Genomic DNA, 21,645 nt, shown 5'->3' with positions numbered 1-21,645 from the left:
CTATTTGCAATCCCTTCACAAAAAAAAAAAAAAATTTCTTCACAAAAACCTAGCTTCATGCAGGTTTCAACACTCTAGAGCATTTTCAAGCATGCTAGCATGAACTTGGTTCTCTAATCACATACACAGAATATTTTGAATTTTTTTTTTCTGTAAAATAGCTTTTTCAAAGAAAGAGAAAAACCAAGCTTAGAATATTACAAAAGTATTCTAGGAATTCACAAAAACCAAAGGAAATTCAACCTAGCCCCATACCAAAACATGTTATAGTCTAATCACTATTCTTTTACCCTCTCTTCAACTCATTCTCTCACCTATAACATTATTCCAACCCTTCCCTTCTTTCCTCACACACTTCCTCTCACACTACCCTCTTCTTCTTGTTCTTCTTCTTCTTCAAATCTGATCTGATCAGGTTTTCATTTTCATCTTCTTCTTCCTTTCCTTTTTCTCTTCTTCAACCATGTTAACCAGTGAAAAGAGTCCAATCTAGATCAGAATTCACAAACCAACCATGAGCTCATTCCAGGATTTTGAATCCTCTCCAAGCAAAGACATGATTAACACAGGCCTCAACAACACTATCACAAACCTAACCCCATCCTTAAACTTCTCCTCAGCATCATCGTCTTCCACAACAACATCAGCAACAACAACGACAACAACCTCTTCATCACCACCTTCCACCCCAAGCCGCTACGAGAACCAAAAGCGTAGAGACTGGAACACTTTCGGGCAGTACCTCAGAAACCACAGGCCCCCACTTTCCCTCTCTCGCTGCAGTGGTGCCCATGTTCTTGAGTTCCTCAGATACCTCGACCAGTTCGGGAAAACCAAGGTTCACACACACCTTTGTCCCTTCTTTGGCCATCCAAACCCTCCTGCACCGTGTCCCTGTCCTCTGCGCCAAGCATGGGGGAGCCTTGATGCCCTCATAGGGCGTCTCAGAGCTGCGTTTGAAGAGAACGGTGGAAAACCTGAGGCCAACCCTTTTGGTGCTCGTGCTGTGAGACTCTACCTTCGTGAAGTTCGTGACTCTCAGGCCAAAGCTAGAGGCATCAGCTACGAGAAAAAAAAGCGCAAGCGTCCACCTCAACCACCTTCATCAAATGCTACCTCTCAGTAGTATATATAATATATATGCATATATATAGTAAGGACTCAACCATAAACTCTACAAATTATCATCATTGTTATATTATAGTCTACAATTTCAGGTCCACCACATGTTCATGGTCCCAACTAATTTCTACATACGAGGTTCAGTTTTAAAAACAATTCTAGAAGAATTAACAAAAATCCATGGCCTTCTTCTACCTACCTAGAAAAGAATTAATGAAACCTCACCGTATGTCATACAAAGATCGATCAAAACTCTAATAGTAGTAAACCATTTAACAATTTCTTCACAAAGTTCATGACATATATGACTACGTAGACAGACAGATCAATAAAGTCGCATGTTATATTACTATTATTTATATGATTGAAGTTTTAACTGTCTGCAACTGTAATTGTATCTGGAACTTTGAGATTTATTTTAGTCTCAACAACCATTTTTTGTCTGTGCAATTGCATTTCAGCTGCAACCATGAATGTATTTATCTGTCATGTTTTAAACTATCAGAAATTGCAACAAAATTCAAACCCTATCAACACAAGTTAAATCTTTCTGAGCTTGACTACCTGTCTACACATATAGTTTAAATGCTTGATATATCTTGCTGTGAATTGCATTTTGTATGCTAAGTAATATATGCATAGTACGTGAAGTTGTTTCCATTTGTTTCTCTTTGTTATGTATTTTCTTATATTATGCAGAAGTTGTGATTTGTTTGACATGTGAGGTTATTGAAGGTTTTAAATTGCGGTTGAGGGCTTCCCTTGATGTTATTGTTGACAAAAGGAAATTTCAGGCAAGTATAATTTACGTGGCTGGGGAAGTGTTCAGAGGTTTGATAATATTGCAATAATAAGGGTTGCAGTTGTGATGCTTGCTTGATTTGAAACCTGCAATGTAAGACTTGCCCTGAGGAAAAAGAAGAACTGTGCTATGGAAACTGCAGTGTTACTGGTAGAAGGGCTAGCTCGAAGGGTGTGAAAGAAGTGAGAGGGGTTATTGTGTGACCTATTCACTGTCAAATTTGTAATAAATATGTTTATGTACTTGAAGGAGGGTCATTTATGACGAGTAATGAATTTGCAGATCATGTTCCATGTCTTCTTTGTTGGATGTGGTAAAATGCTATTACTTGTGTCTTCTTTTTACCCTTCCACATGAATTAATAGTGAGTGTTTTTCAAGTATCACACACACACACACTTGATCATCCACTGGTTAATTTCTAGCATTATACTATTTACTATATAGTATTATGTACGTGTGAAATGTACATCTATTTTTATTTATTTTTTCCTATGTTTTCGTGCTTTTCGGTTTTCTGATACTAGGGTAGGGGGCCCCTGTGGAGAGACTTTTCCTCTGGATATGGCGCAAGTCCTCTGGGCACGCAGGGCAAATCAGCAAATTTTTAATGTGAGTTGTGACTGCAAGTCCAATCTCATGCTGCGTCTCAAGTCTCTTCTTCTTCACTCTAAAAATTTTAGAAACATATGTATGTGATAAAATTAGAAAATGTGAAGCTTTTTTACCTTTGAAATAATAACTCATAAAATTCTACATGCAGTGACTAGCTTAGTGGTTGGTTCTTGGAGTCTGTGCATCTAATGAATCTCTTTCTTTCTCTCTCTTTCTGGGGGTTTCTGATCACTTCTCCTACTTCAGCGGGAGTGAAAAAACCAGTGAAGAGTTTTCTCTCAGTTAGTTTTTCAAAATCACATGTTCAGTGTCTTAATCTGTGTTTGGATCTTCGTTATGTTAAATAGTGTAAAACGTACTTTTATTATCGGGAAGAGGGTTAGTTTCTATTTTACTGATATAATTTACTTTTGAAGTCCAAACAGTGCTTGAAGAAACATGCTCTTAAACTTTGCGTTGGAGTAATGAAGATAACCATCGATCTCAGAAGAGATACAGAAAAAATTATACATGTCATGCAAAAGATATCAGAGAAATGTGGTGAAACTGACATGGAAGAGAAAACATTGTGTTAATGTTTCTGTGGTTTGAGGAATGTTAACTTTTAGAACTATGTGTTTGTCTGTTTTTGGAGAACAGATGGTTTTTTTGAAATATTTTAACATGTGATAAATCTTCTGTGAAACTTAATTAGTACAGTGTCAGATTGTTTGCATTTGGGAACAGTTTCTGGTGGAATAAATCAGTTTTTGAAAGAAAAAAATCCATTAATAAAAATGATTCTGTGCTTTGTGTTTATTATAGAAATTTTAAGAAGCTTTTAAACTTAACAATTTAGAAATTTATATTTAGTTTCATAATTATATTTTGAAAAGGTAATTTTCTTTCTGAATGCTGCATGTATTTTGTTAAACATTTTCCCAGCAAACACAATATATGAGAATAGGCCAAAGCAAAATACATAATTCACATGCATGCAGTAATGGACAGGACCATCCTTATATTATTTTTACTAAATTTGAGCGGAGAAAAAGTGTCTAGATTATTTACTGATTTTTTTTTACCATTTTTTATTAAGTATTAAAAATATACTGTTGATATTTTAAATTTTTTTTAAAATATTTTAAAACATTAAAATTAATGATAATTAGTCTATTATAAAAACATAATATAAAAGCAACACACAAAAACTAGTAAAAAATCCAAATTCAAACAAAAAAATGTCTGCAATATACTCTCCATATTTGCTTGTCAACATATTATTTATCGATAATCGTAAACATAATTACATTCTATAGGTCCAATTCACAAGAAATCACAAATAAGTTTGGATAATATATATAAATATTATATCAATATCACCTTTCTTTAGCAATGGAAAATAGTCAATAACCACGCTTTGTAACTTTTCCTTTTAAGTTTATATCCTTTTACTTTAACTTGCCAAAATTACCCTTAATGGAAAAATAATAAATCTAATAACTATCCTGCTAGACTTTTTTTTCTTGAAGTCATTATCATTATTAATCAAATATTCCAAAAACAAAAGCATTATAATTTTTAGTCAATCTTTAATAATATACGTTCACATTGCTTTTAAGGGGATAAAACATGAAGATTGAAGAAAATGATGAAGTGAGATATAAATACATAATTTAAGAGAATGATTTCAATTGGGATTTGGAATTACACTAACTACAGATCTTTCCGTACAGATTCCCAATGTTAATTTGTCGAGATGTTTGATGTTTGATTAAGAAAAAGATAAAGGTGTGTAAGAAATTTATTAAAGCAATAATGTCTTTAATTAAGTATGCTTTGTAGTGGGTTTACTGTCACAAATCAGACACATTGCTTACTTCTCAATTAGAGTATCAATCTACACTAATTAATATTCTAATTTATGGTTATTGATCTTATAGGAAGGATTTGTAAGAAAAATATATATATATTTTTTTTGTGGTGTAACAACCGAGTAAGTTTGATATATAGGAAAAACTCAATATAAAGTAATTTTACTTCTCATAAGAAGTTGTTGGTATTTTTTATACTTTTATATATGTTTTTTATTTTATCTTTATCATATCATATATGGCGAGTTTTATATTTATTACTAAAGAATGGTGAGAATAAACCCTTGAAAATTATTAATAATGAAGACCGATTTGATACATAAATAGTATTTTTAAAAGTTGCTTTCAATGCTGTGTGTGATTATTTTAAAATGTTTTATATTAGCAATCGGAGGGATTAGTGTTCTATTAGTTTCGAATTATCTATCCTTTGAGAATTTTAACTTATTTTAAAATAATTGTTATTTTAAAATTAGAATTTGAAAGATCTAAATTAGTATTTCATCTAAGTTTTTCCATTTACAACTACAATTATTTAGGATATTTTAATCCAAAATAATATATAGTATAAAAATTTATGTAATATTTTATATGACAAAATAAGTAGGTTGAATGTGAAACCAATAACATAGCTCAAATCGATGATTTTTATAAAAATCGAACACTAAAATATTCTAATAATAAATGCTTAAATTATAAACAAAATTATAATAATTGAAGTTCATTAAAATCATCATCTATTTAACAAGAATTTTGATAACTTTATAAGCCTTCTCTCTAACCGTTAAAGTTCGTCTCTCATCTGTTTGACGATCAAAAATTACTAATAAATTCATGACAAAGAGGTTTATACTTATGAATAATTAGAATCTCCAACAGTGTAAGTTCACTTTTTGTTAGTTAGTTAGTACACACATGATGCATTTAAAATAACTCAAAGTGAATCTATGTTCAATTGTAATCGTAAATATCTACTTAGACATATAATTTGTTGTTTGTATAGGTAGTTAAAGCATATTGTGAGAAATAAAACTCTAAGGAACATTTATGATTAAAGGGTTGTTTAACCAAGATAAAGGAAGCTAGGTATGTATGATGATGATGGTTTATGATGAATATAGTATATGTGTTTTAGAGTGATAATTGTACATGTTTAAAGTAATTAATTGAATTGATGCTTAAGTTGTGTGACTTGATTGAACTGTAAATTTGGATTTTAAATGGGCAAGTGACACTTTATTGTTTTGGTTATGTTTGATGACGGACTGAATGACAAATTTGTGTTATATGTTGAGTTTGATAGCTGAGTTGTGCAGTTGGGAAATAAGTATGTGAAATAGTATCTTAGTCTCCAATGACTAAATTTTTATTGAACTAGTTAATTGATGAATGAAATGATTAACTGACTGGAAATTGTGGTTATAAAATGGCAATGATGAGTGTGTAATATGTTTAGTGTGGTAAAATTTCTTTAAAGATAAGCGAGTTTGATTCAATTGGTATCAAAGAGTGTGTTGTCCTTATAGAACCTTGGTTGTTGGTCTACTCCTCTCTGAGACCTTTGATTGATTAAATTTGGTATTTCTTAAGCTAAGATATAGTTACATTATAACTACATGAAATTTATTAAGTGGAAAATAGCTCAAGAAGAATCAAATTACTAAATTAAAAACTTAAAGAGAGAGTTTTAGTTATGGTGTAGTGTAATATGCCACTACAGTGCCACTAGGCGCCAACCAAATAATGGCTATTGACTTAGCTATGTTGGGCGAGACTTTAATACCATTGGGCGCAACCAAGTTAGTGAATTCACTAACTTGTTGGAGTTGGGCGCCACTTAGTCAACATTGGACGTCACCCTGTTTTTGTTGATCGAGTTATCTTGGGAAAAAATAGGATTTTTGTTTCGTTAACTGTTAGATCGAGTTGAAATTTTGACAACTGATTTTAGATTATTTACTTTAACAGTTGGGATCTTTGATTTAAGCTAAGATACATATACAACATGGTGTGGTGATTTAAGATTTTATGAGAATGTGATGTGTGAACTATGATGAGAATGTGGTGAATGTAATGACTCCTATGAAGAAAATACTACATTAACAAGGTTCTAATTATATATATATATATATATATATATATATATATATATATAACAAGCACAATAGAACCTTGTTTCAATAGTATTAATAAGAATTAAAAGATCCTACTTATTTCTTTTAGAAATAGTACTACTTTCTTAAATTTTCACACCCCGAACAATTTTTTTTTTATTATTACTATTATTACTTGGCATATGTCACTTGGCATCATTATATCCATTTTCTTCATTGAAATGTAAACTATGTTTATTTACATGTAATCAAAAAATATATTAGCAAATGTAATTTATGGTTTAGCTTAATTAATAATTAGCAAATTTGGAAAAAGTAATATTAAAAATCTTATACAAATTAAAATTTTAAACATTACAACAGTAAAATCCTAACAAAATTTATTTTAGAAGTGATAGTCATTTAAAAATAGTGAGATTCGATTATATTAATATTAAAAAATTATAGTATAAATAGTTTTGTTATAAACGAGTTTCCTTACTTCATTATTTGTACAAACCATTTTTTATAGAGTTATTTGACTTCTCTATAGGAGTTCTCGTCCTTTGTTCACCTTATTAAAGATTTAAGATCATAAGAGTGATCCTTACGACAAGTTCTTCAATTTTGACCAATTAGTTTCTCCATTTGTGTAAGTTTTTGTTGGTCTTTGTATAGTTTTTGTTGCATGTGAGGCTTTTACGCTTACATGTCTCCTTTAATGTTCTATATAAATCTTTTGTTGATCAATGATCATAACAGTAGGTGAACTGTTCTTGCAATAATTCTATGTGATAGAACATCTTACGTGGTTGGGGGTAGTTTGGTGTTCCAAGAAATGTTTGGGTTGTCTTTTACAAGTAAGGGAAGCTAATTTTAGTTTGTGTTGAAATTTTTTAATTAGTGCTATGAATTGTGAATGTGGTGTTTTAAGTTGTGAATTTTTATTTCTTGACTCTATGATATGAATTGCATGTGTAACTGTAAAGTGGTAATTAAACTCTATGTGTGAGGCTTGATTTGATTTTGAATGTGTAGTATACACAATTCTTTATGGCTTATTTTTGGATTGGTGAAATACTGTGAAATTCATCAATGTGTTGTTGAGAATACCCTTATTGGGAGTGAATAGGGTAATTTAACATTGGTTGAGCCAAGAAATATGAATTTTGTGATAATTGAAAATGTTTAAACATCGAGACTTGGCTCAAAGAGTGTTAAATTACTCAAATCAAACTCAAATATAAGTATAATTTTTTTGACAAGGTTGGGCGCCAATGAGACAATGGCCATTGACTTGGGAGTGTTGGGCGTCACTTTTGGACTGTCGGGTGCTACCATGTTTTTGTGGTTTGCGTCATCTTGGAAAAAAATGATATTTTTGTTTCTTTAATTGTTTGATCGAGCTAGAATCTTGACTGCATATTCTAGACACATGAATTGTTGTTTTGACTTGTGGGATCTTTGATTAGAGATCTTTAGTTAGAAGAGTTAGTTTCTTATGTTTGTCCTATTTTAGGTTGTTCTTTTTAGAGAAGCACTTTTTATTTGTGATTTTGGTTTGACTTGGAATAAATGAAGGTATATGATTGTTTATAGAATTGTTGATGGATTAAATGATAAATTTACATGTTTCTAATGATGTATGAAAGTATGATGATGATGGGCTTGTTAATGGTTATAATCATGTATGAAAGTATATGGTGATTGTAATTGATCACGAACATGATGTTTGGTATTTGGAATTTGATGTCGAATCATGTTTGTGGATGAAAGTTTGAGTTTGGTGTAATTTCAGGAATCTTATAGGGGATTTTAGGTGACGTTCCTTTAGTGTATGCATTGATGTAAACAATCAGTAATAGAGGTTTATCCTGATACTCTAATATCCATTTAAGACTTACGTAGAGTAGAATGAGTTATGTGGTGAGAGGGACAAGAGGTTTTTCCATTAAGAATGACACTAGGGTTCTTATGACTGTTAAATGGACTAACCTTGTGTATATCGGCTCAGGTAGAGCAACTCAAGTCGAGCAGTGAGTATTCTTTTATTATCGCGTGCAAAAACCACTAAAAATCATACATCAATGCCTAGATTCGCCGGATAAGTAAGTTTAGAAGAGTTTTTGATTATATAGTTTATATATGTATGATTAGTTAGAGTGCATTGTAATGTGAGACAACATATTTCTTTTAATAGGATATTCATTTTCAAAATTAGTTTACCTTCTTTTTGTTTGTTGTTTGTATGTGTTGTGTTCTTCTCTTGCAATAATTACCTTATTGGTATCGATGTGAGCAGATGGAAATATAGGTGTAGAGACACCTCTTTAACTGTCTGGGTGGTTAAACGAACATCAAGTTAGATATAACTTGTAATAGAATATAATATAATAACCTGAAAATATATATGAGTGATATTATTATAATTTTATCTTGTAAAACTGATATATGATATATATTGGATTATTTGCTTTCTAAATATTCATAATAAAATGTTTTATTTTAATAACATAATGTTATTAAAATGAAACGTTATATCTTTATTCTATTTTTTATTTTTTTAATGCATGTATGTAAATTTATCTAAATGTACCTATAATATTAAATTGTTTCACCTCATACTCTAATTTGAATATATTTTATATGAAAAAAAAAAAGCTATAGGAGAGGGAATAACAGAAAATGATGCAAGAATAACACAGACCTTCTTACATGCATATGCTAAAACACACCTCCCTTTCAATTATGCACCCCATTTACCAGTGATCCAAAGACCTCTTATTTTTAACTATATTAATATTTAATAAATAAAATATATTCTATCTATAAAATATATTATGATTACAAATTAAAAAAATTATTTATAAACCATATTAATAATTTAGAAGTTGAGGTATTAATATTTACCTCAATTTAATATGGTCATTTTAGATAGAAAATTTTCTAAAGTTTTAATAAATTTTCAAATATTTGAAATTCAATTAATCTCATATAAAAGTTTTCATTTTTCAAAAGTTTTATTTTGAATTAAATAATTTAAATTAATTGAATTATATTTTTTAATAATGTATATTAATTACTGTTAAATGCAAATGGTATTCAATTATTAAAGGATTTTTATTAATTAAAATATTAATATTAACGACTTTTATGATTGATGTTAAATTTTTGTAGAAAAAATAAATTCACAATATTATTTGTATTTATTTATCCCAACCTTGGTTGAAAAATAACTTTGGCCTACAAGAATAATAAAATAACTCCATGATATTGATTAAAAAAATAAATACCATTGACTTTAGCCTGAAAAAAAAATTATGGCACTTAAATGTAGGCAAACTAACAATGTCTTTATTTAAATAAAGTTAACAACGTCTAGACCATTAAAAAATATGAAAATAAAATACATATATCTGAGAATATAAAAAATACAAATTCTTAACTTTTATATTTGAGTTGAGATTCTCTCATTTAATTTTTAACTAATGGAGTTGATCTTATAGAATTCTAGTATTTTAGTTACTTAAATTTCTTAAAAATATATTTTTTCACAAAATATTTCAAATTTTAGATAAAAATAATTACTTTGTTAAAAATTTCTATTCAAATATACTGTTAACATAAAAAATGATCATTAAATTTAGGTTATTAAAATAATAATTATAATTTTTGATAAATTAAAAATATTAATTTATATATAAAATTATTTTTACATAATATTGAAATCAACCTAAAATTTTCGATCTGGGTCAAACCACCAACTTGACACACATTAGCAGCGTAATTTCTTGAATGAAAAGAAATATGGGTATTTTAGGAAAATAAAAAAGAAGTTGGAAGCGAGGTGTACAAGTAAAATGCAGAGGCGTATTTAGTAATTATGGACCTTAGACAGTTGCGGTCCGGGTTCATCAAATATGGGCCTCACCTAAACCTGACCCTGCAACCCAATCTTTTAAATTCCAAAACCTCTTCTTTTAGGGTTCCATCTTTGGTTCGTTCACCGTCGCCACTGCACCCACTCCGTCGCGTCTACCAGCGCTAAGCAATGGTGTGTTGCATTTCGCACTTTCTTCATTCATCATCATTTTCATTCAACTTTTTTTTTTTTTTTTACTTAATTTGATTTGACCTTACATTACAGGCTCCGAAAAAAGGTGTGAAAGCTGCAGTAGCAGCACCGAAGAAGAAGCTAGGGACTATTAAGGTTTGTTTTAAGGTTTTGGGGGGAATGGATGAGTGAGTGGGGTGATATAAACGCCATTTTGGTTTATTTTGCTTTGTTGATTGGTGTAGGAGAAAGTTACGAACCCGTTGTTCGAGAAGCGTCCGAAGCAGTTCGGGATCGGAGGGGCGTTGCCTCCGAAGCGGGACCTGACTCGGTTCGTGAAATGGCCGAAGACCGTTCAAATCCAACGCAAGAAACGCATCCTCAAGCAGAGGCTAAAGGTCCCTCCCGCACTCAATCAGTTCACCAAAACCCTCGACAAGAATCTCGGTATAATAAACTTCTACATAAACACTTGTACTAATATAAAATGTTAACTGAATTGAATTGAGTTTTTTCTTTTTTCGGATTGGAGTTTGACTAAAACCATAGGGCATCCATGGGGGAAATGCTATGTTCTTTTTTTTGGGGATTAGAAGCTGTATGCTTGGACCTTGTCTGTAATCTCTAAAGAATTTTTGTTTTGTTAAAAACAAGTTAAATTTATGAAGATAGTAATTTGTGCCCAATTTGTTGTTTCTAATGGAAATTAATTATGGCAAAGTCACTTCTAAGCATACTCAACCGAATATCGACTAAAACTGATTTTTGACAAATTTAGGGGACTGGGCAAAAGATTTCATCCAAAAGTTAAACACGGTTTTAATATTAACTATCTGGTTTTGTGGAAACAGCAACCAACCTATTCAAGATGCTGCTGAAGTACAGGCCTGAAGACAAAGCAGAGAAGAAGGAGCGTTTGTTGAAGAGGGCTCAGGCTGAGGCTGATGGGAAAAGTGTTGAAGCTAAGAAGCCTATTGTTGTCAAATATGGTCTCAATCATGTTACTTACCTTATTGAGCAGGTCTTTTTTCATATCTATTTGCTGTTTTTTTCGCTTTCGTTGTTATAATTCTAGTTTCAAGGTTTTGAATTGCCAATGTTGGAACTACAATACAATCCTCAACGTTGTGGGAAATTGCCAATGTTTGACCAAAGTTTTGGTTGTGGAGAACTGCCAAAGATAATGTTGTAGATCATTTTATTTAAAAGTAGTTTAAAAAATGCACTTTGTGTTTTGTTTTGGTAGAGTCTGATTATTTGAAATACTAATTGTTGACTCTTGGCCTTTGTTGAATAATAATGGCGACAATTTGGCTTTAAGTGGGGAATCCAGTGCTTTAGAGGTTCGGATGTCATTGTTGCTGTAGTTGTGAAGTTTCCTATTTTTGGATACTTGATAATAAGTTGAATTTAATTGAATGGAACGCAGTTTTCGTTCCATTGCTTAGGTATTTGTTTGATGGAACGGAGAACGGAGTGGTTATTGGAGGGAATACTACATTTTGTTTTCTTCCCATTCGTTTCAATTTCATCTTGTTTTTAGACAATTCAAACAACCGAATCCAAAATCATAATGTTGTGTTATTGTTGTTAATTGATGCTTCAAAATTTTCTTTTTGTAGGCAAATAATGGCAAATAATTTTCTGATGTTGGAGTAACAGTTTTTTTTTTTTTTTTCAGAATAAAGCGCAACTTGTTGTGATTGCTCATGATGTGGACCCAATCGAGCTTGTGGTCTGGCTTCCGGCACTCTGCAGGAAGATGGAAATTCCATACTGCATTGTCAAGGGCAAAGCACGCTTGGGAACGGTAATTATATTTATTGAACAAAGACAATGTTTTCAAAAATTGAACGCTGGTGGTGTTTGTTTTTGTTGGAACATTGCCGCTGATGCATTCAGAAAGTTCATGTGTATGAATGAATCTGTGTTTTGTTACTTATTCAGCTGATTAATGTTCTCTTTTGACAGGTTGTCCACAAGAAAACGGCTTCAGTTTTGTGCTTGACAACTGTCAAGAATGAAGATAAATTGGAGTTCAGTAGAATACTAGAAGCTATTAAGGTGATCTAATTTTAAATTTCAGTTGTCTATAGTTTATTTATTACTCATTTAATCGATGATGTTGACTGGATTTACTTGGTTTCTGGTCTTTGCTTCTTGTTTCAGGCTAACTTCAATGACAAGTATGATGAGTACAGAAAGAAGTGGGGTGGTGGAATCATGGGTTCCAAATCCCAAGCCAAGACCAGGGCCAAGGAGAAGCTCATTGCCAAAGAAGCGGCCCAAAGAATGTCCTAGATTCAGTTGTTTTATATTTTTGAGGTCATTTTTCTATATTTTATTTAATGGGAGCCTATACAAATTAATGTGAGGTTTAATTTCATTTTGGTAGCTCGTATTCCATTAAGACCCGATTTTGATCTCTGATATTTGATTATCTCTAGTTATTGTAGACTTAATGAAATGCATTTCTTTTTTCTGTTCGGGAATACTATTACCACTGTTAAGATTTTTGCGGCAATTTTGTGGTTCTAAATAGATTAATTGTTAAATAATGGCTATGATTTAATAGTGTTTTTAAAACAAAATATCTCGAGATAAAAAATTACACAAGATAATTCATCTTTGTGACGGAATATTTTTCTAAGAAAAACATTTTTGTTTAAATAAATAACTTGGGAATTCAGCTTCTGATTATTTTCATAAACTTCTAATTCAAATGGACAGTAATTATTTTCCGAGACATGTGATTACTTGTTTAAGAAGTTTAAATGTCTATAGAATCGGATGTGCATGAGAAGTTTTTATATTTTCTTAAGATGTCTTTTTTTGTTAAGCCAGTGCATAGATTTAATATTATGAGAACGTTTTCATAATGTTATATGTAAAATTATGATCCAGATATGGTTTTAGACGAATATTTGAAATTAGAAATAGAACATCCTGATATGTTTTGGGTACATGTTGCTTAGGCATTGGATCATGTCCCTTTTTCTTGGCTTTGATGCAACAACCTAAATGATGTCACTTCATATCTTGTTTTCTCCCACTGTTGTTTTCCTCGTCGAGCAACAAAAAATCACATGATCCTTTTTCATTTGCTGGTGTATTTTAAGATAAAAACAAAATCGTATTATTCCAATCTGTGTCGGTGCTTCTCATTTCTCTCTTCACAGGAGCTTTTTCACTCTATTTTACCTTCAACTTTTTAACTCTAAAATCACCTTTTTATCCTTAAAACATTTGATATCATTTTGGTCTCACTTGTCCCTGTAGGGATTAAAAAAATGCATAAATATCATGCTATTGAGTGAATTTTTGTTTATAAAGTTTAGAAATAAAATTACCGAAGTTGAGATTTCTCAATGATTAAATATATCTGGTTCTTATTCTTTAAATATTACTTGTGAGGTAATTTAGCTCATGTAGATGCTTAACTACACGTTCACCATCTTAAATGACTTTCATCTGGTTTCGTACGTTCATCTTATATTCTCTCTCCCATCTTCCAAATCTAAGATTAAGAGATGTTAGTACTCATAAATATTTTCTCATTCTTTACTCACGAAGTGAAAGATGTTGTATTTCATAACTTAACACACCCATTTAATCTTACACATTTATCATTTGTTTTCTTTTCTTTAAAAAAAAAAAACTGTAGATTTTAACATGGATACATTTAAATTGTTATTTTCATAATCATAGGTAACTTCTTATATATGTGTATGTTAAGTAACAAATTTATTAAATATTTACGTATATGATATATAATAATTATGAAGTTGATATTTTTTTAGATAAAGGAAACACGTCATGGGTTAGTATATGAATTAAAAAAAATTACAAATAAAATAGAAATATTATATGTAATAACATGGTTCTTAAAAATGATAATAAGTTATATTTTTAATATTATAATGCCATTGTAATTTTTTATGAAAACTGGTTTTATAAGGGTGTTGCAATTTAAAAATAAAATAAAAATATATGATTGTCTTTGGAATTTTGAATTTTTAAATGGTAATTTTTATTTTGAAATGGTATTTTTTATCCATGTTTACAATATGTGTTTATCATATCTTTTGGTTTGAATGGGAAAATATTGTCACTATTATTTAATTTTTAAACTGAATTTCTAAATTTTTGAATTGGAATACAACTTTGAATTTACATTTAAATTAGAAAATTCAAAGATAGAAGTGGTAAGATGGGCTCTAGGTTATACCTTTTCTTCTTTTTCTTTTCCTTTCTTTGGTAGTTTTATTGTATAATAATTACTTGGTATTTAGGGATAACTAAATTGATTAGAGAAAAATACATTATTATTATTATTGGAACATTGAAGGTTATTTTTTATACGCACGTTTTGACTGTTTTTGCAGTCTTTTTTTTTCTCAATTAAGTGATATATATTCACTTTGATGTGGAAAATGTGTTGATAGGTAATGGAGTTTAAAACTTGTTAAAAGAGTTAGAATTAGTCATTTAATGGACTCAGGCTTGAATTAAATTGTGTTATGAGACATTGTTATGGTTAATTTGAGCAATATTAGCTATTCCATGAAATATATTATTGTTGTGTTAATTTTTTTATGTCTTTTGCATCTTTTTTTTTAACATTTATTTGAATATTAATGAATTAAAATTGATTATATATTTGTATGTATTGATTCTTTTATGATGCAAAATAAATTGAAAGTTGTATGATATATAAGATGTGAAAATGCATGTAAATATTTTATGTGATAAATTTGATTTATGAATTGATATATAATATGTTTGATTTAATCATTTAAATCACAAACGATATGTTGATTCAGCAAAAACACTTGTAATCACATGAATCATCCTACTTCAATGATTCTCCTTAGTGTTTATGTATTAATCTTAATTTACTTTGTTATTTTCAATTCAATAGTTGAGTTGATATACGACATAAAACCAAATTACATTAGATTCTCATTTTTTTAACTAATGTATATTATGGCCTAGAATATTTAAAGACAAATTAAAGATTAGAGTCTATTATAGGTGTTAATTAAATTTTGTTAGCTTTTGTAATCTTTGAATGGTCTACATTGAAATAAGTAGTAATGTGAAAGCAAGAAACCTATATAATATTTCATTCCAAGCAGAAAAAGTGCTGCATAAATATTACACATTAGTGTGACAAGTCCTAATCTTCAATCACCAAGACAAAGTTTACTATGTGTTGATTATTAAGTAGCTTACATTATACCCTAATGAAGGGCAAAATAATGAATAGCCTATAGAAGCATAACAGTGCCTTTGGCTTAATAATAACTTGCATCATTATCACAAAAATGAGTTAAACAAGGAAATTGATAAATATTATGTAATAATGCTACAAAATGCAGTTGTTGTTCACTGCTTCCAACACTGAGGGCATGCATGCTTTGGATCCCTTGTAGCAGCAGAGAATAATTTATAAGAAAGTGGAAATGGAAAAGCCATATATGGTTCTTGTGGTTGTCTTGTCCTATTCTGTATTCCTAAAGCTTTCACTGGTGAGCCATAATTTCTTCTGGACAATCAAAATCACTTCATTGGCATCTTGGTCAGAGTCAGAACCTGCATCTGCAGTTGCAACTTCTTCCCAGTGCAATGCTGTTAGGTACTTCTTCACAAAATCAATCACAACTTGCTTGTCCCTTATGAAGATGAAACCAGTAGGCCTCAATAGACGATCCATCTCTATCAGTAGATCCACTGGACTGCACCCTTTCTTATCAATGTCAGAAAACACATTCCATGCATGGAGTAAATCATATGTCCTGGGGTATGTTGAATATGCTTCACACCTGTTACAACATATTCTTCACTCTTCAGTATATCACTTTTTGTAAATCGCATCCATACTCAGATTTTGTTTTTGAACACTACAAGGAGGAGCTACTAGTAAAAGGATATGGTTCCTCAGAATTGAAAGAAGTGCACTTCAGAGAAAAAAATCCAGTTGCATTTTCAAACTTTGAAGACTAAATTTTAAGATATTAAAATAGATATAACAAATTATAAAATTAATTACAACTTCAATTGTTGATTTTCTAATGGTTAAATATGTTTGAAGTCTCTAAACTTAGACACAAAATAGGTATTCATCCATGTCGCAAACTTTGATATATTATGGTCTCCTAACTTTAAAAATAAATGAATACAGTCATTTTAACTCAACGGTGCTAAATTGTTTTTTATGTGTTAAACTCAAGACTTACATTTAAGTTGGATTGTGTCAAATAATATAAACAACTCAAACGCCAGCCTGAAACACTATTTGACACGTCAAAAAATTTAAAGTAGTTGTGTCGAAGTTTGGAACAAGGACAAATTTTAATTTCGCATCAAAGTTTACAGACTAAAAACATATTTAACCATTTTCTAATTAATGGTAACTAGTGCCCTTTATAATCTAAACCTCAATTCCTCACTTTTGAGTAGAAAAATCTTTAACTGAATCAAGGACACAACAGTTTAAAGCAATGAAGTAACAAATATCAGTGGCTTAATTAGTCAAATAAAAAAGTTCTGTTCCAATCAGCTAAGTCAAATAAGTTTAGATGGGTCTCAGATATCCTAAAATGAGATTTAAAAGGTGGCGTGAGTCATTGAAAGATATCAAAGATGCAATAATAAATTTATGCTTCAGAAGAACCAGTTGTAATACCAGTCATGGATAGATCCTATCAGGCCTCTGTCATATATAAGCTTTAGCGTGTTTGGTCCATCACGTGGTACAACATTCATAACCCAAACATCCTTGCTTCTGAGAGCAGCTGCAAATGAACCCATGTTTGCATTCATGTCCATCACATTCCTCACCATCTTTGGTGTCATTTTAGGACCCACCAGATTCCAGTAATTCTCAACTCTTCCTTGCCATAGTTCCTGTACCACAAGAAAAAATTAAGCCTATAGCACATTTATCTAATTGTATCTTGTTAGTTCAAAAGTTTATATGCTACTAAATTATAATAAGCCAGAGAATAAGTTGCAAATTCCAATTACCGTATCCTTTTCAAACATTTCATTTGAATAGCCAAAGTCAGCTAATCTAGGAGGAGGAGTGGTCAGTCTCATAGGCCATGGAACTAATCCACTACCCCCGGCTTTGTTGTCACCTGATAAAATCAACAAAAAATTTCATCAGGTGAAATCCTTCTACCACATCTCTAGTAAAATGGTTAAACCTCAATAAAAGTTGTTATCATAATTTATCATAGATAAACCAAAAGAAACAAAGCAACAATATATTTCTAGTAAAATAAAAAATAACTATAATATGTATACAGGGCATAGAAATAAAGTGCAAAAAACATCATATTTCCTAAATTGAAGATAAGAAGGTACCCACGGTCAGAGTAAGGTGTGATGCAAGCTTCCATATTTACTCCCCAAACTGCATCTGGGTCGTCATCAGACTGGCAAAGAGGAGGCCGAGTGCCGGGTTCTCTCTCCATATAACATTCATTTGTAAGAGGTTTTTGCCAGATGACAGTCTGGTCCCGTTTTGCAGCAATTCTCCAACACATACGTCCCACAAGGGCACTCATTTCCCTCCATATCCTTCTATCCTCTTCATCCTGAGCATATGCTTCTGGAGATGAGTATGCAAAGTAACCTCCTGGCCTAAGCAACCGGTCTAGCTCAAGGAGTAGTATTCCATCCCTCTGAAGCCAGTCGATCCGGCACCGAGAACAATGTGCAAGTTCAAAAGATCTGCTAGGGTAAGGGAGTCTCTTGGTTCCCAAGACACCAAGATATGCAGGAATTCCTCTCTCTAGAGCAAATTGAATTTGATTTTGATGCACATCATTGGGTGCCAAGGACATTGCAATGATATCCGATGAAAGAAGATAAGCTCCAAAACTCGCAACACCACATCCAACATCAAGAACTGTCCGCAGTCTTCCTTCATTATTAAGAATATTTTGTGAAAAATTGAGCATCTGTCAATACAAACTCACAGTGAGATCCGTAAAGTGAATTTTAATAATAAAAATGCACCAAACAATAAACACTGTCGAACATGGTACTGGAAAGCTCGTTAGCTTATAGATCACATTTCTGTTAATCAAATGAAGGCAAACGGCATAACATGCATAAAGTCCAATGATGCTACAATTGTAGAAAATAATACATATACCAGTAAGCCTTACTTTTGCAATTGATGCAATGTACTTGTCAGCTCCATGGTGAAAATGTGTCCCTCCTCCAGGAAACACTATCTTTTCACCTTTTACAATCATCCAGTTCTGGTCAGACTTCTCATGTGCAAGGTGAGTGTGTGGTATGTTTGCTTTCCATACCTCATCTCTGCTCTGTGGCCACTTTATAGGGATCTGCAACACCAAAGGAACAACAATTGTTTGGCATTGACAAACACAATACAAATGTATCGACAAGGAAATGTTGAAATTGCAAATCACGTCTACTCTCAGCGTACTCTTTACCTTGTATCCTGCCGGAGGAGGAATCAAACAATTGAATCTCCTCTCTGGAGGAGGACAGTGTCTCTCGTAATGTTCCATCAAAGAAAGATCCAGCTTCAATCTCAATTGATAGATAAGGTGTCTGTCTAAGCAGGGAATCAACTCCGAATGACTATCATCACAAACCTTCAAAAAAAAAAAGAAATGTTATGAATTCCACTATCTTGTTGATATTACATGAACCACCTTCAAGTAGATGGGGGTTAAAAATATACCGACTTAGATAACCTTTACAATACAGGTGGTGAATGTATCTCATCAGAGACCAAGAAATAGAACCTGAATATGGTGAGGAAAATAATGAAAATTTTAATTATCATGCTTAGTTTTACCTCTTCCACTATTGTGAGGCTGTGCTCTCTTGATTATATTATGAAACTACAAATTTTATTTTAATTATGCAATCAAGACCTTAGTTGCTTGAGTTTGCTATTACTTTTGTTCAAGTTTTGTCATATCAATGGACCTGCATTGTTTATTGGTAACTAGATAAAATGTGTAGTTACATATTCACTTACGAATTATTAATACTGTTATGTAAACCGTAAGCAACCGAATTAAAATAACTAGTATATAGAACCAAAATAACTCTTCATGATATATAATAGCAGAGTCATAAAGTGCAAGCTGAGAACCAAAAAGGAGTGTTCATGAAACAATAGACTGAAATCTGACTTGAGTATAAGCTTGCACAAACACTTACAGGGAAACTCTTCGGTACAATATCATCCTCAGCATCTCCCTGCCCAATCCTTGGTGAAGAATCCTCTTGCTTGCTATCAGAAGCATCATCTGTACCCAAATATGATGCCCCGAGTCTTTTCAATGACTTGCTGCCATATTCAAGTGCAGATGAACTAACATTCTGAGAACCAAAGATGGATCCTTGGTACACATACAGAAATCCGATAAAGATTGCCACGCCACAAGCATAAGCAATTACACGCTTCTTTTGCGATCCATCAGATCTTCCCCTCGACATTTATGACAGTAATGCAAATCCAAATAGATTTTTCACAGCTAAATTATGGACTGAAACTGATCACAGCACAGATCTTGTTTCACCAGACATGAGGCACCAAATTTACCACCCAAAACAACACTTAAACTAGCAACCCCCAACAGTCCAAACCAGCTTCCTAACAAAGTTTGTCAGAAATTGACCCACTGAAAACTGATTCAAAGATTAACCTGCAAAAATGGAAGGGGATTGCAGTCAGCAAATAAATGCAGTTTCACTACTAATTTGTCTTCTTAAATCATAGAGCTAAAATAATTAAAACAAGAACAGGTCCAAATACAAAAACCAATTTAAAACTTTTTTGCTTTTCTAGTATGATGTGAGTTTGATGAGATGTAAGCACGTAAGTAGAAAGAAATAGAAGATGATGATAGCAATAATTGGTAACATGATCAAATGTTACCAATTATACCCTGTCAACTAAAGTAATCCTACTAAATGGCCAAGGATAATTAACATCAATAGGAATCAAAGATTTATGGTCTTAGCTAACAGAAGTTCTAACATGCAATAAATGAGTGTAAGTGAAGATATTCTAATTAATTCCACCAGAAAGGTGAAACCCGTTCCATAACATTCACTCCTAGTTTTCCTCAAACTGTGTGCGCTAACAAAAAAATAATAAAAGATTAAAAGAAATGAGATGAAAGAAAGCGATAATGACCTCAAATCCATTGATACATAACCAATGAAAATGATGGATCCATAAAGATCCCACGACTCTGATGACTGAATGCATCATGAATAATGAAAACCCGATTATGAAACAACATTCGATCTAAATCAAATATCAGTCCAAGAATTCAATGGAACTCCCAGATCTAGCACAATGGGAAACAACATCAACATCAAAAAGGGTAGAAGTAGTTGATAACTCAACCACCATTCAATACAAAAACAACAACAACGACGACAACAACAACAAATTAAAAAAAAAAAAAAACTGCAATCATGGGTACATTAAATATATACACAAGCAAAGATTTCCGTGAGCATTGGAAGGGCGAAATCAAACGAAGCCAGAAGGAAAAACGATCCAGATCCAGCAAAAAATGAAAACTTGAGGCAAAATCAACAGAGAAAGCGAAGGAAAAGAAGAAGAAGCTTACTGGGATGGATGAAATCTTAGTCTGGGGTGTGATAAGAGAAAGTTAAGAACTCAGATTTAGAGAGAAGGAATATGATATGGAATGAAAGAGGTAATCAGATTTGAGTGTTTGCTTTAGATTTTCTATTTAGGGAAGTGGCAAATGGGAAAAGGGAAATATGTGTCACACTGTTCCATGGTTAAGGTAGTTAAATTTTAAGGTACTCTCTTTCTTTTTCTGTTTCACTGTCCTTAGTACCACACTTGAATTATAAAAAATTATATTGAAATGTAAAATGTAAAAGAAAAGTTTGATTTTTGTATAATATATATATATATATATATATATGAGTAATGATATATTGACACCCCAAACTTACCACTTTCATGACCACCTGATGTGGCAGCAGCATTTGAATTTGAATTTTTTATTTTTTAACTGAAAAATGAAATTGGCATTCAGAAGCGTCATTTCCCGCACAAGCG

At 31.6% G+C, this 21,645-nt stretch overlaps 3 protein-coding genes across 8 annotated transcripts; 2 read left to right on the top strand and 1 right to left on the bottom strand.

The window, feature by feature from the left end:
• The first annotated feature begins 335 nt into the window (after positions 1-335).
• Positions 336-2,205, top strand: LOC114190651 (protein LIGHT-DEPENDENT SHORT HYPOCOTYLS 4-like). Of its 5 annotated transcripts, none has more exons than XM_028079616.1 (2): positions 336-1,153; positions 1,907-2,205. In XM_028079616.1, the coding sequence occupies exon 1, from the start codon at positions 515-517 to the stop codon at positions 1,124-1,126; it is 612 nt and encodes a 203-aa protein (XP_027935417.1). In that variant the 5' UTR covers positions 336-514; the 3' UTR covers positions 1,127-1,153; positions 1,907-2,205. The 5 variants fall into 5 exon arrangements, with proteins under 5 accessions (XP_027935417.1, XP_027935415.1, XP_027935416.1 ...); XM_028079614.1 differs by having other exon boundaries at positions 1,848-2,205; XM_028079615.1 differs by having other exon boundaries at positions 1,822-2,205.
• Positions 2,206-10,403: 8,198 nt separating this feature from the next.
• Positions 10,404-13,032, top strand: LOC114190011 (60S ribosomal protein L7a-1-like). The gene is made up of 7 exons (XM_028078750.1): positions 10,404-10,538; positions 10,632-10,694; positions 10,784-10,985; positions 11,390-11,559; positions 12,220-12,348; positions 12,510-12,602; positions 12,708-13,032. The coding sequence occupies exons 1-7, from the start codon at positions 10,536-10,538 to the stop codon at positions 12,837-12,839; spliced, it is 792 nt and encodes a 263-aa protein (XP_027934551.1). The 5' UTR covers positions 10,404-10,535; the 3' UTR covers positions 12,840-13,032.
• Positions 13,033-15,708: 2,676 nt separating this feature from the next.
• On the bottom strand, positions 15,709-21,373 carry LOC114191575 (probable methyltransferase PMT3). Of its 2 annotated transcripts, XM_028080824.1 has the most exons (8): positions 21,182-21,373; positions 19,755-20,242; positions 19,013-19,177; positions 18,719-18,901; positions 17,914-18,508; positions 17,568-17,680; positions 17,227-17,447; positions 16,042-16,363 (listed from the first exon to the last, which is right to left on the bottom strand). In XM_028080824.1, exons 2-8 carry the CDS (start codon positions 20,031-20,033, stop codon positions 16,042-16,044), a joined length of 1,878 nt encoding a protein of 625 aa, XP_027936625.1. In that variant the 5' UTR covers positions 20,034-20,242; positions 21,182-21,373. The 2 variants fall into 2 exon arrangements, with proteins under 2 accessions (XP_027936626.1, XP_027936625.1); XM_028080825.1 differs by lacking the exon at positions 21,182-21,373 and having other exon boundaries at positions 15,709-16,363; positions 19,755-20,033.
• Between the last annotated feature and the right edge of the window lie 272 nt (positions 21,374-21,645).

Source organism: Vigna unguiculata, chromosome 7 (assembly GCF_004118075.2).
Source record: "Vigna unguiculata cultivar IT97K-499-35 chromosome 7, ASM411807v1, whole genome shotgun sequence".
Lineage (NCBI taxonomy): Eukaryota > Viridiplantae > Streptophyta > Magnoliopsida > Fabales > Fabaceae > Vigna > Vigna unguiculata.
The sequence above is the reverse complement of the archived record's forward strand: the minus strand, read 5'-3'. Positions and strand labels throughout refer to the sequence as shown.

Bases quoted from the DNA above. Each gene is read 5' to 3' on its own strand.
- LOC114190011 (XM_028078750.1), top strand. The intron at 11,560-12,219 runs GTCTTTTTTCAT...TTTTTTTTTCAG, and splicing joins TTACTTACCTTATTGAGCAG to AATAAAGCGCAACTTGTTGT. The intron at 12,603-12,707 runs GTGATCTAATTT...TTCTTGTTTCAG, and splicing joins GAATACTAGAAGCTATTAAG to GCTAACTTCAATGACAAGTA.
- LOC114190651 (XM_028079616.1), top strand. From the start codon at position 515: ATGAGCTCATTCCAGGATTTTGAATCCTCTCCAAGCAAAGACATGATT.
- LOC114191575 (XM_028080824.1), bottom strand. From the start codon at position 20,033: ATGTCGAGGGGAAGATCTGATGGATCGCAAAAGAAGCGTGTAATTGCT. The intron at 17,448-17,567 runs GTAATTGGAATT...CTTGTGGTACAG, and splicing joins AAATGTTTGAAAAGGATACG to GAACTATGGCAAGGAAGAGT. The intron at 16,364-17,226 runs GTATTACAACTG...ATGTTGTAACAG, and splicing joins ATAGGATCTATCCATGACTG to GTGTGAAGCATATTCAACAT.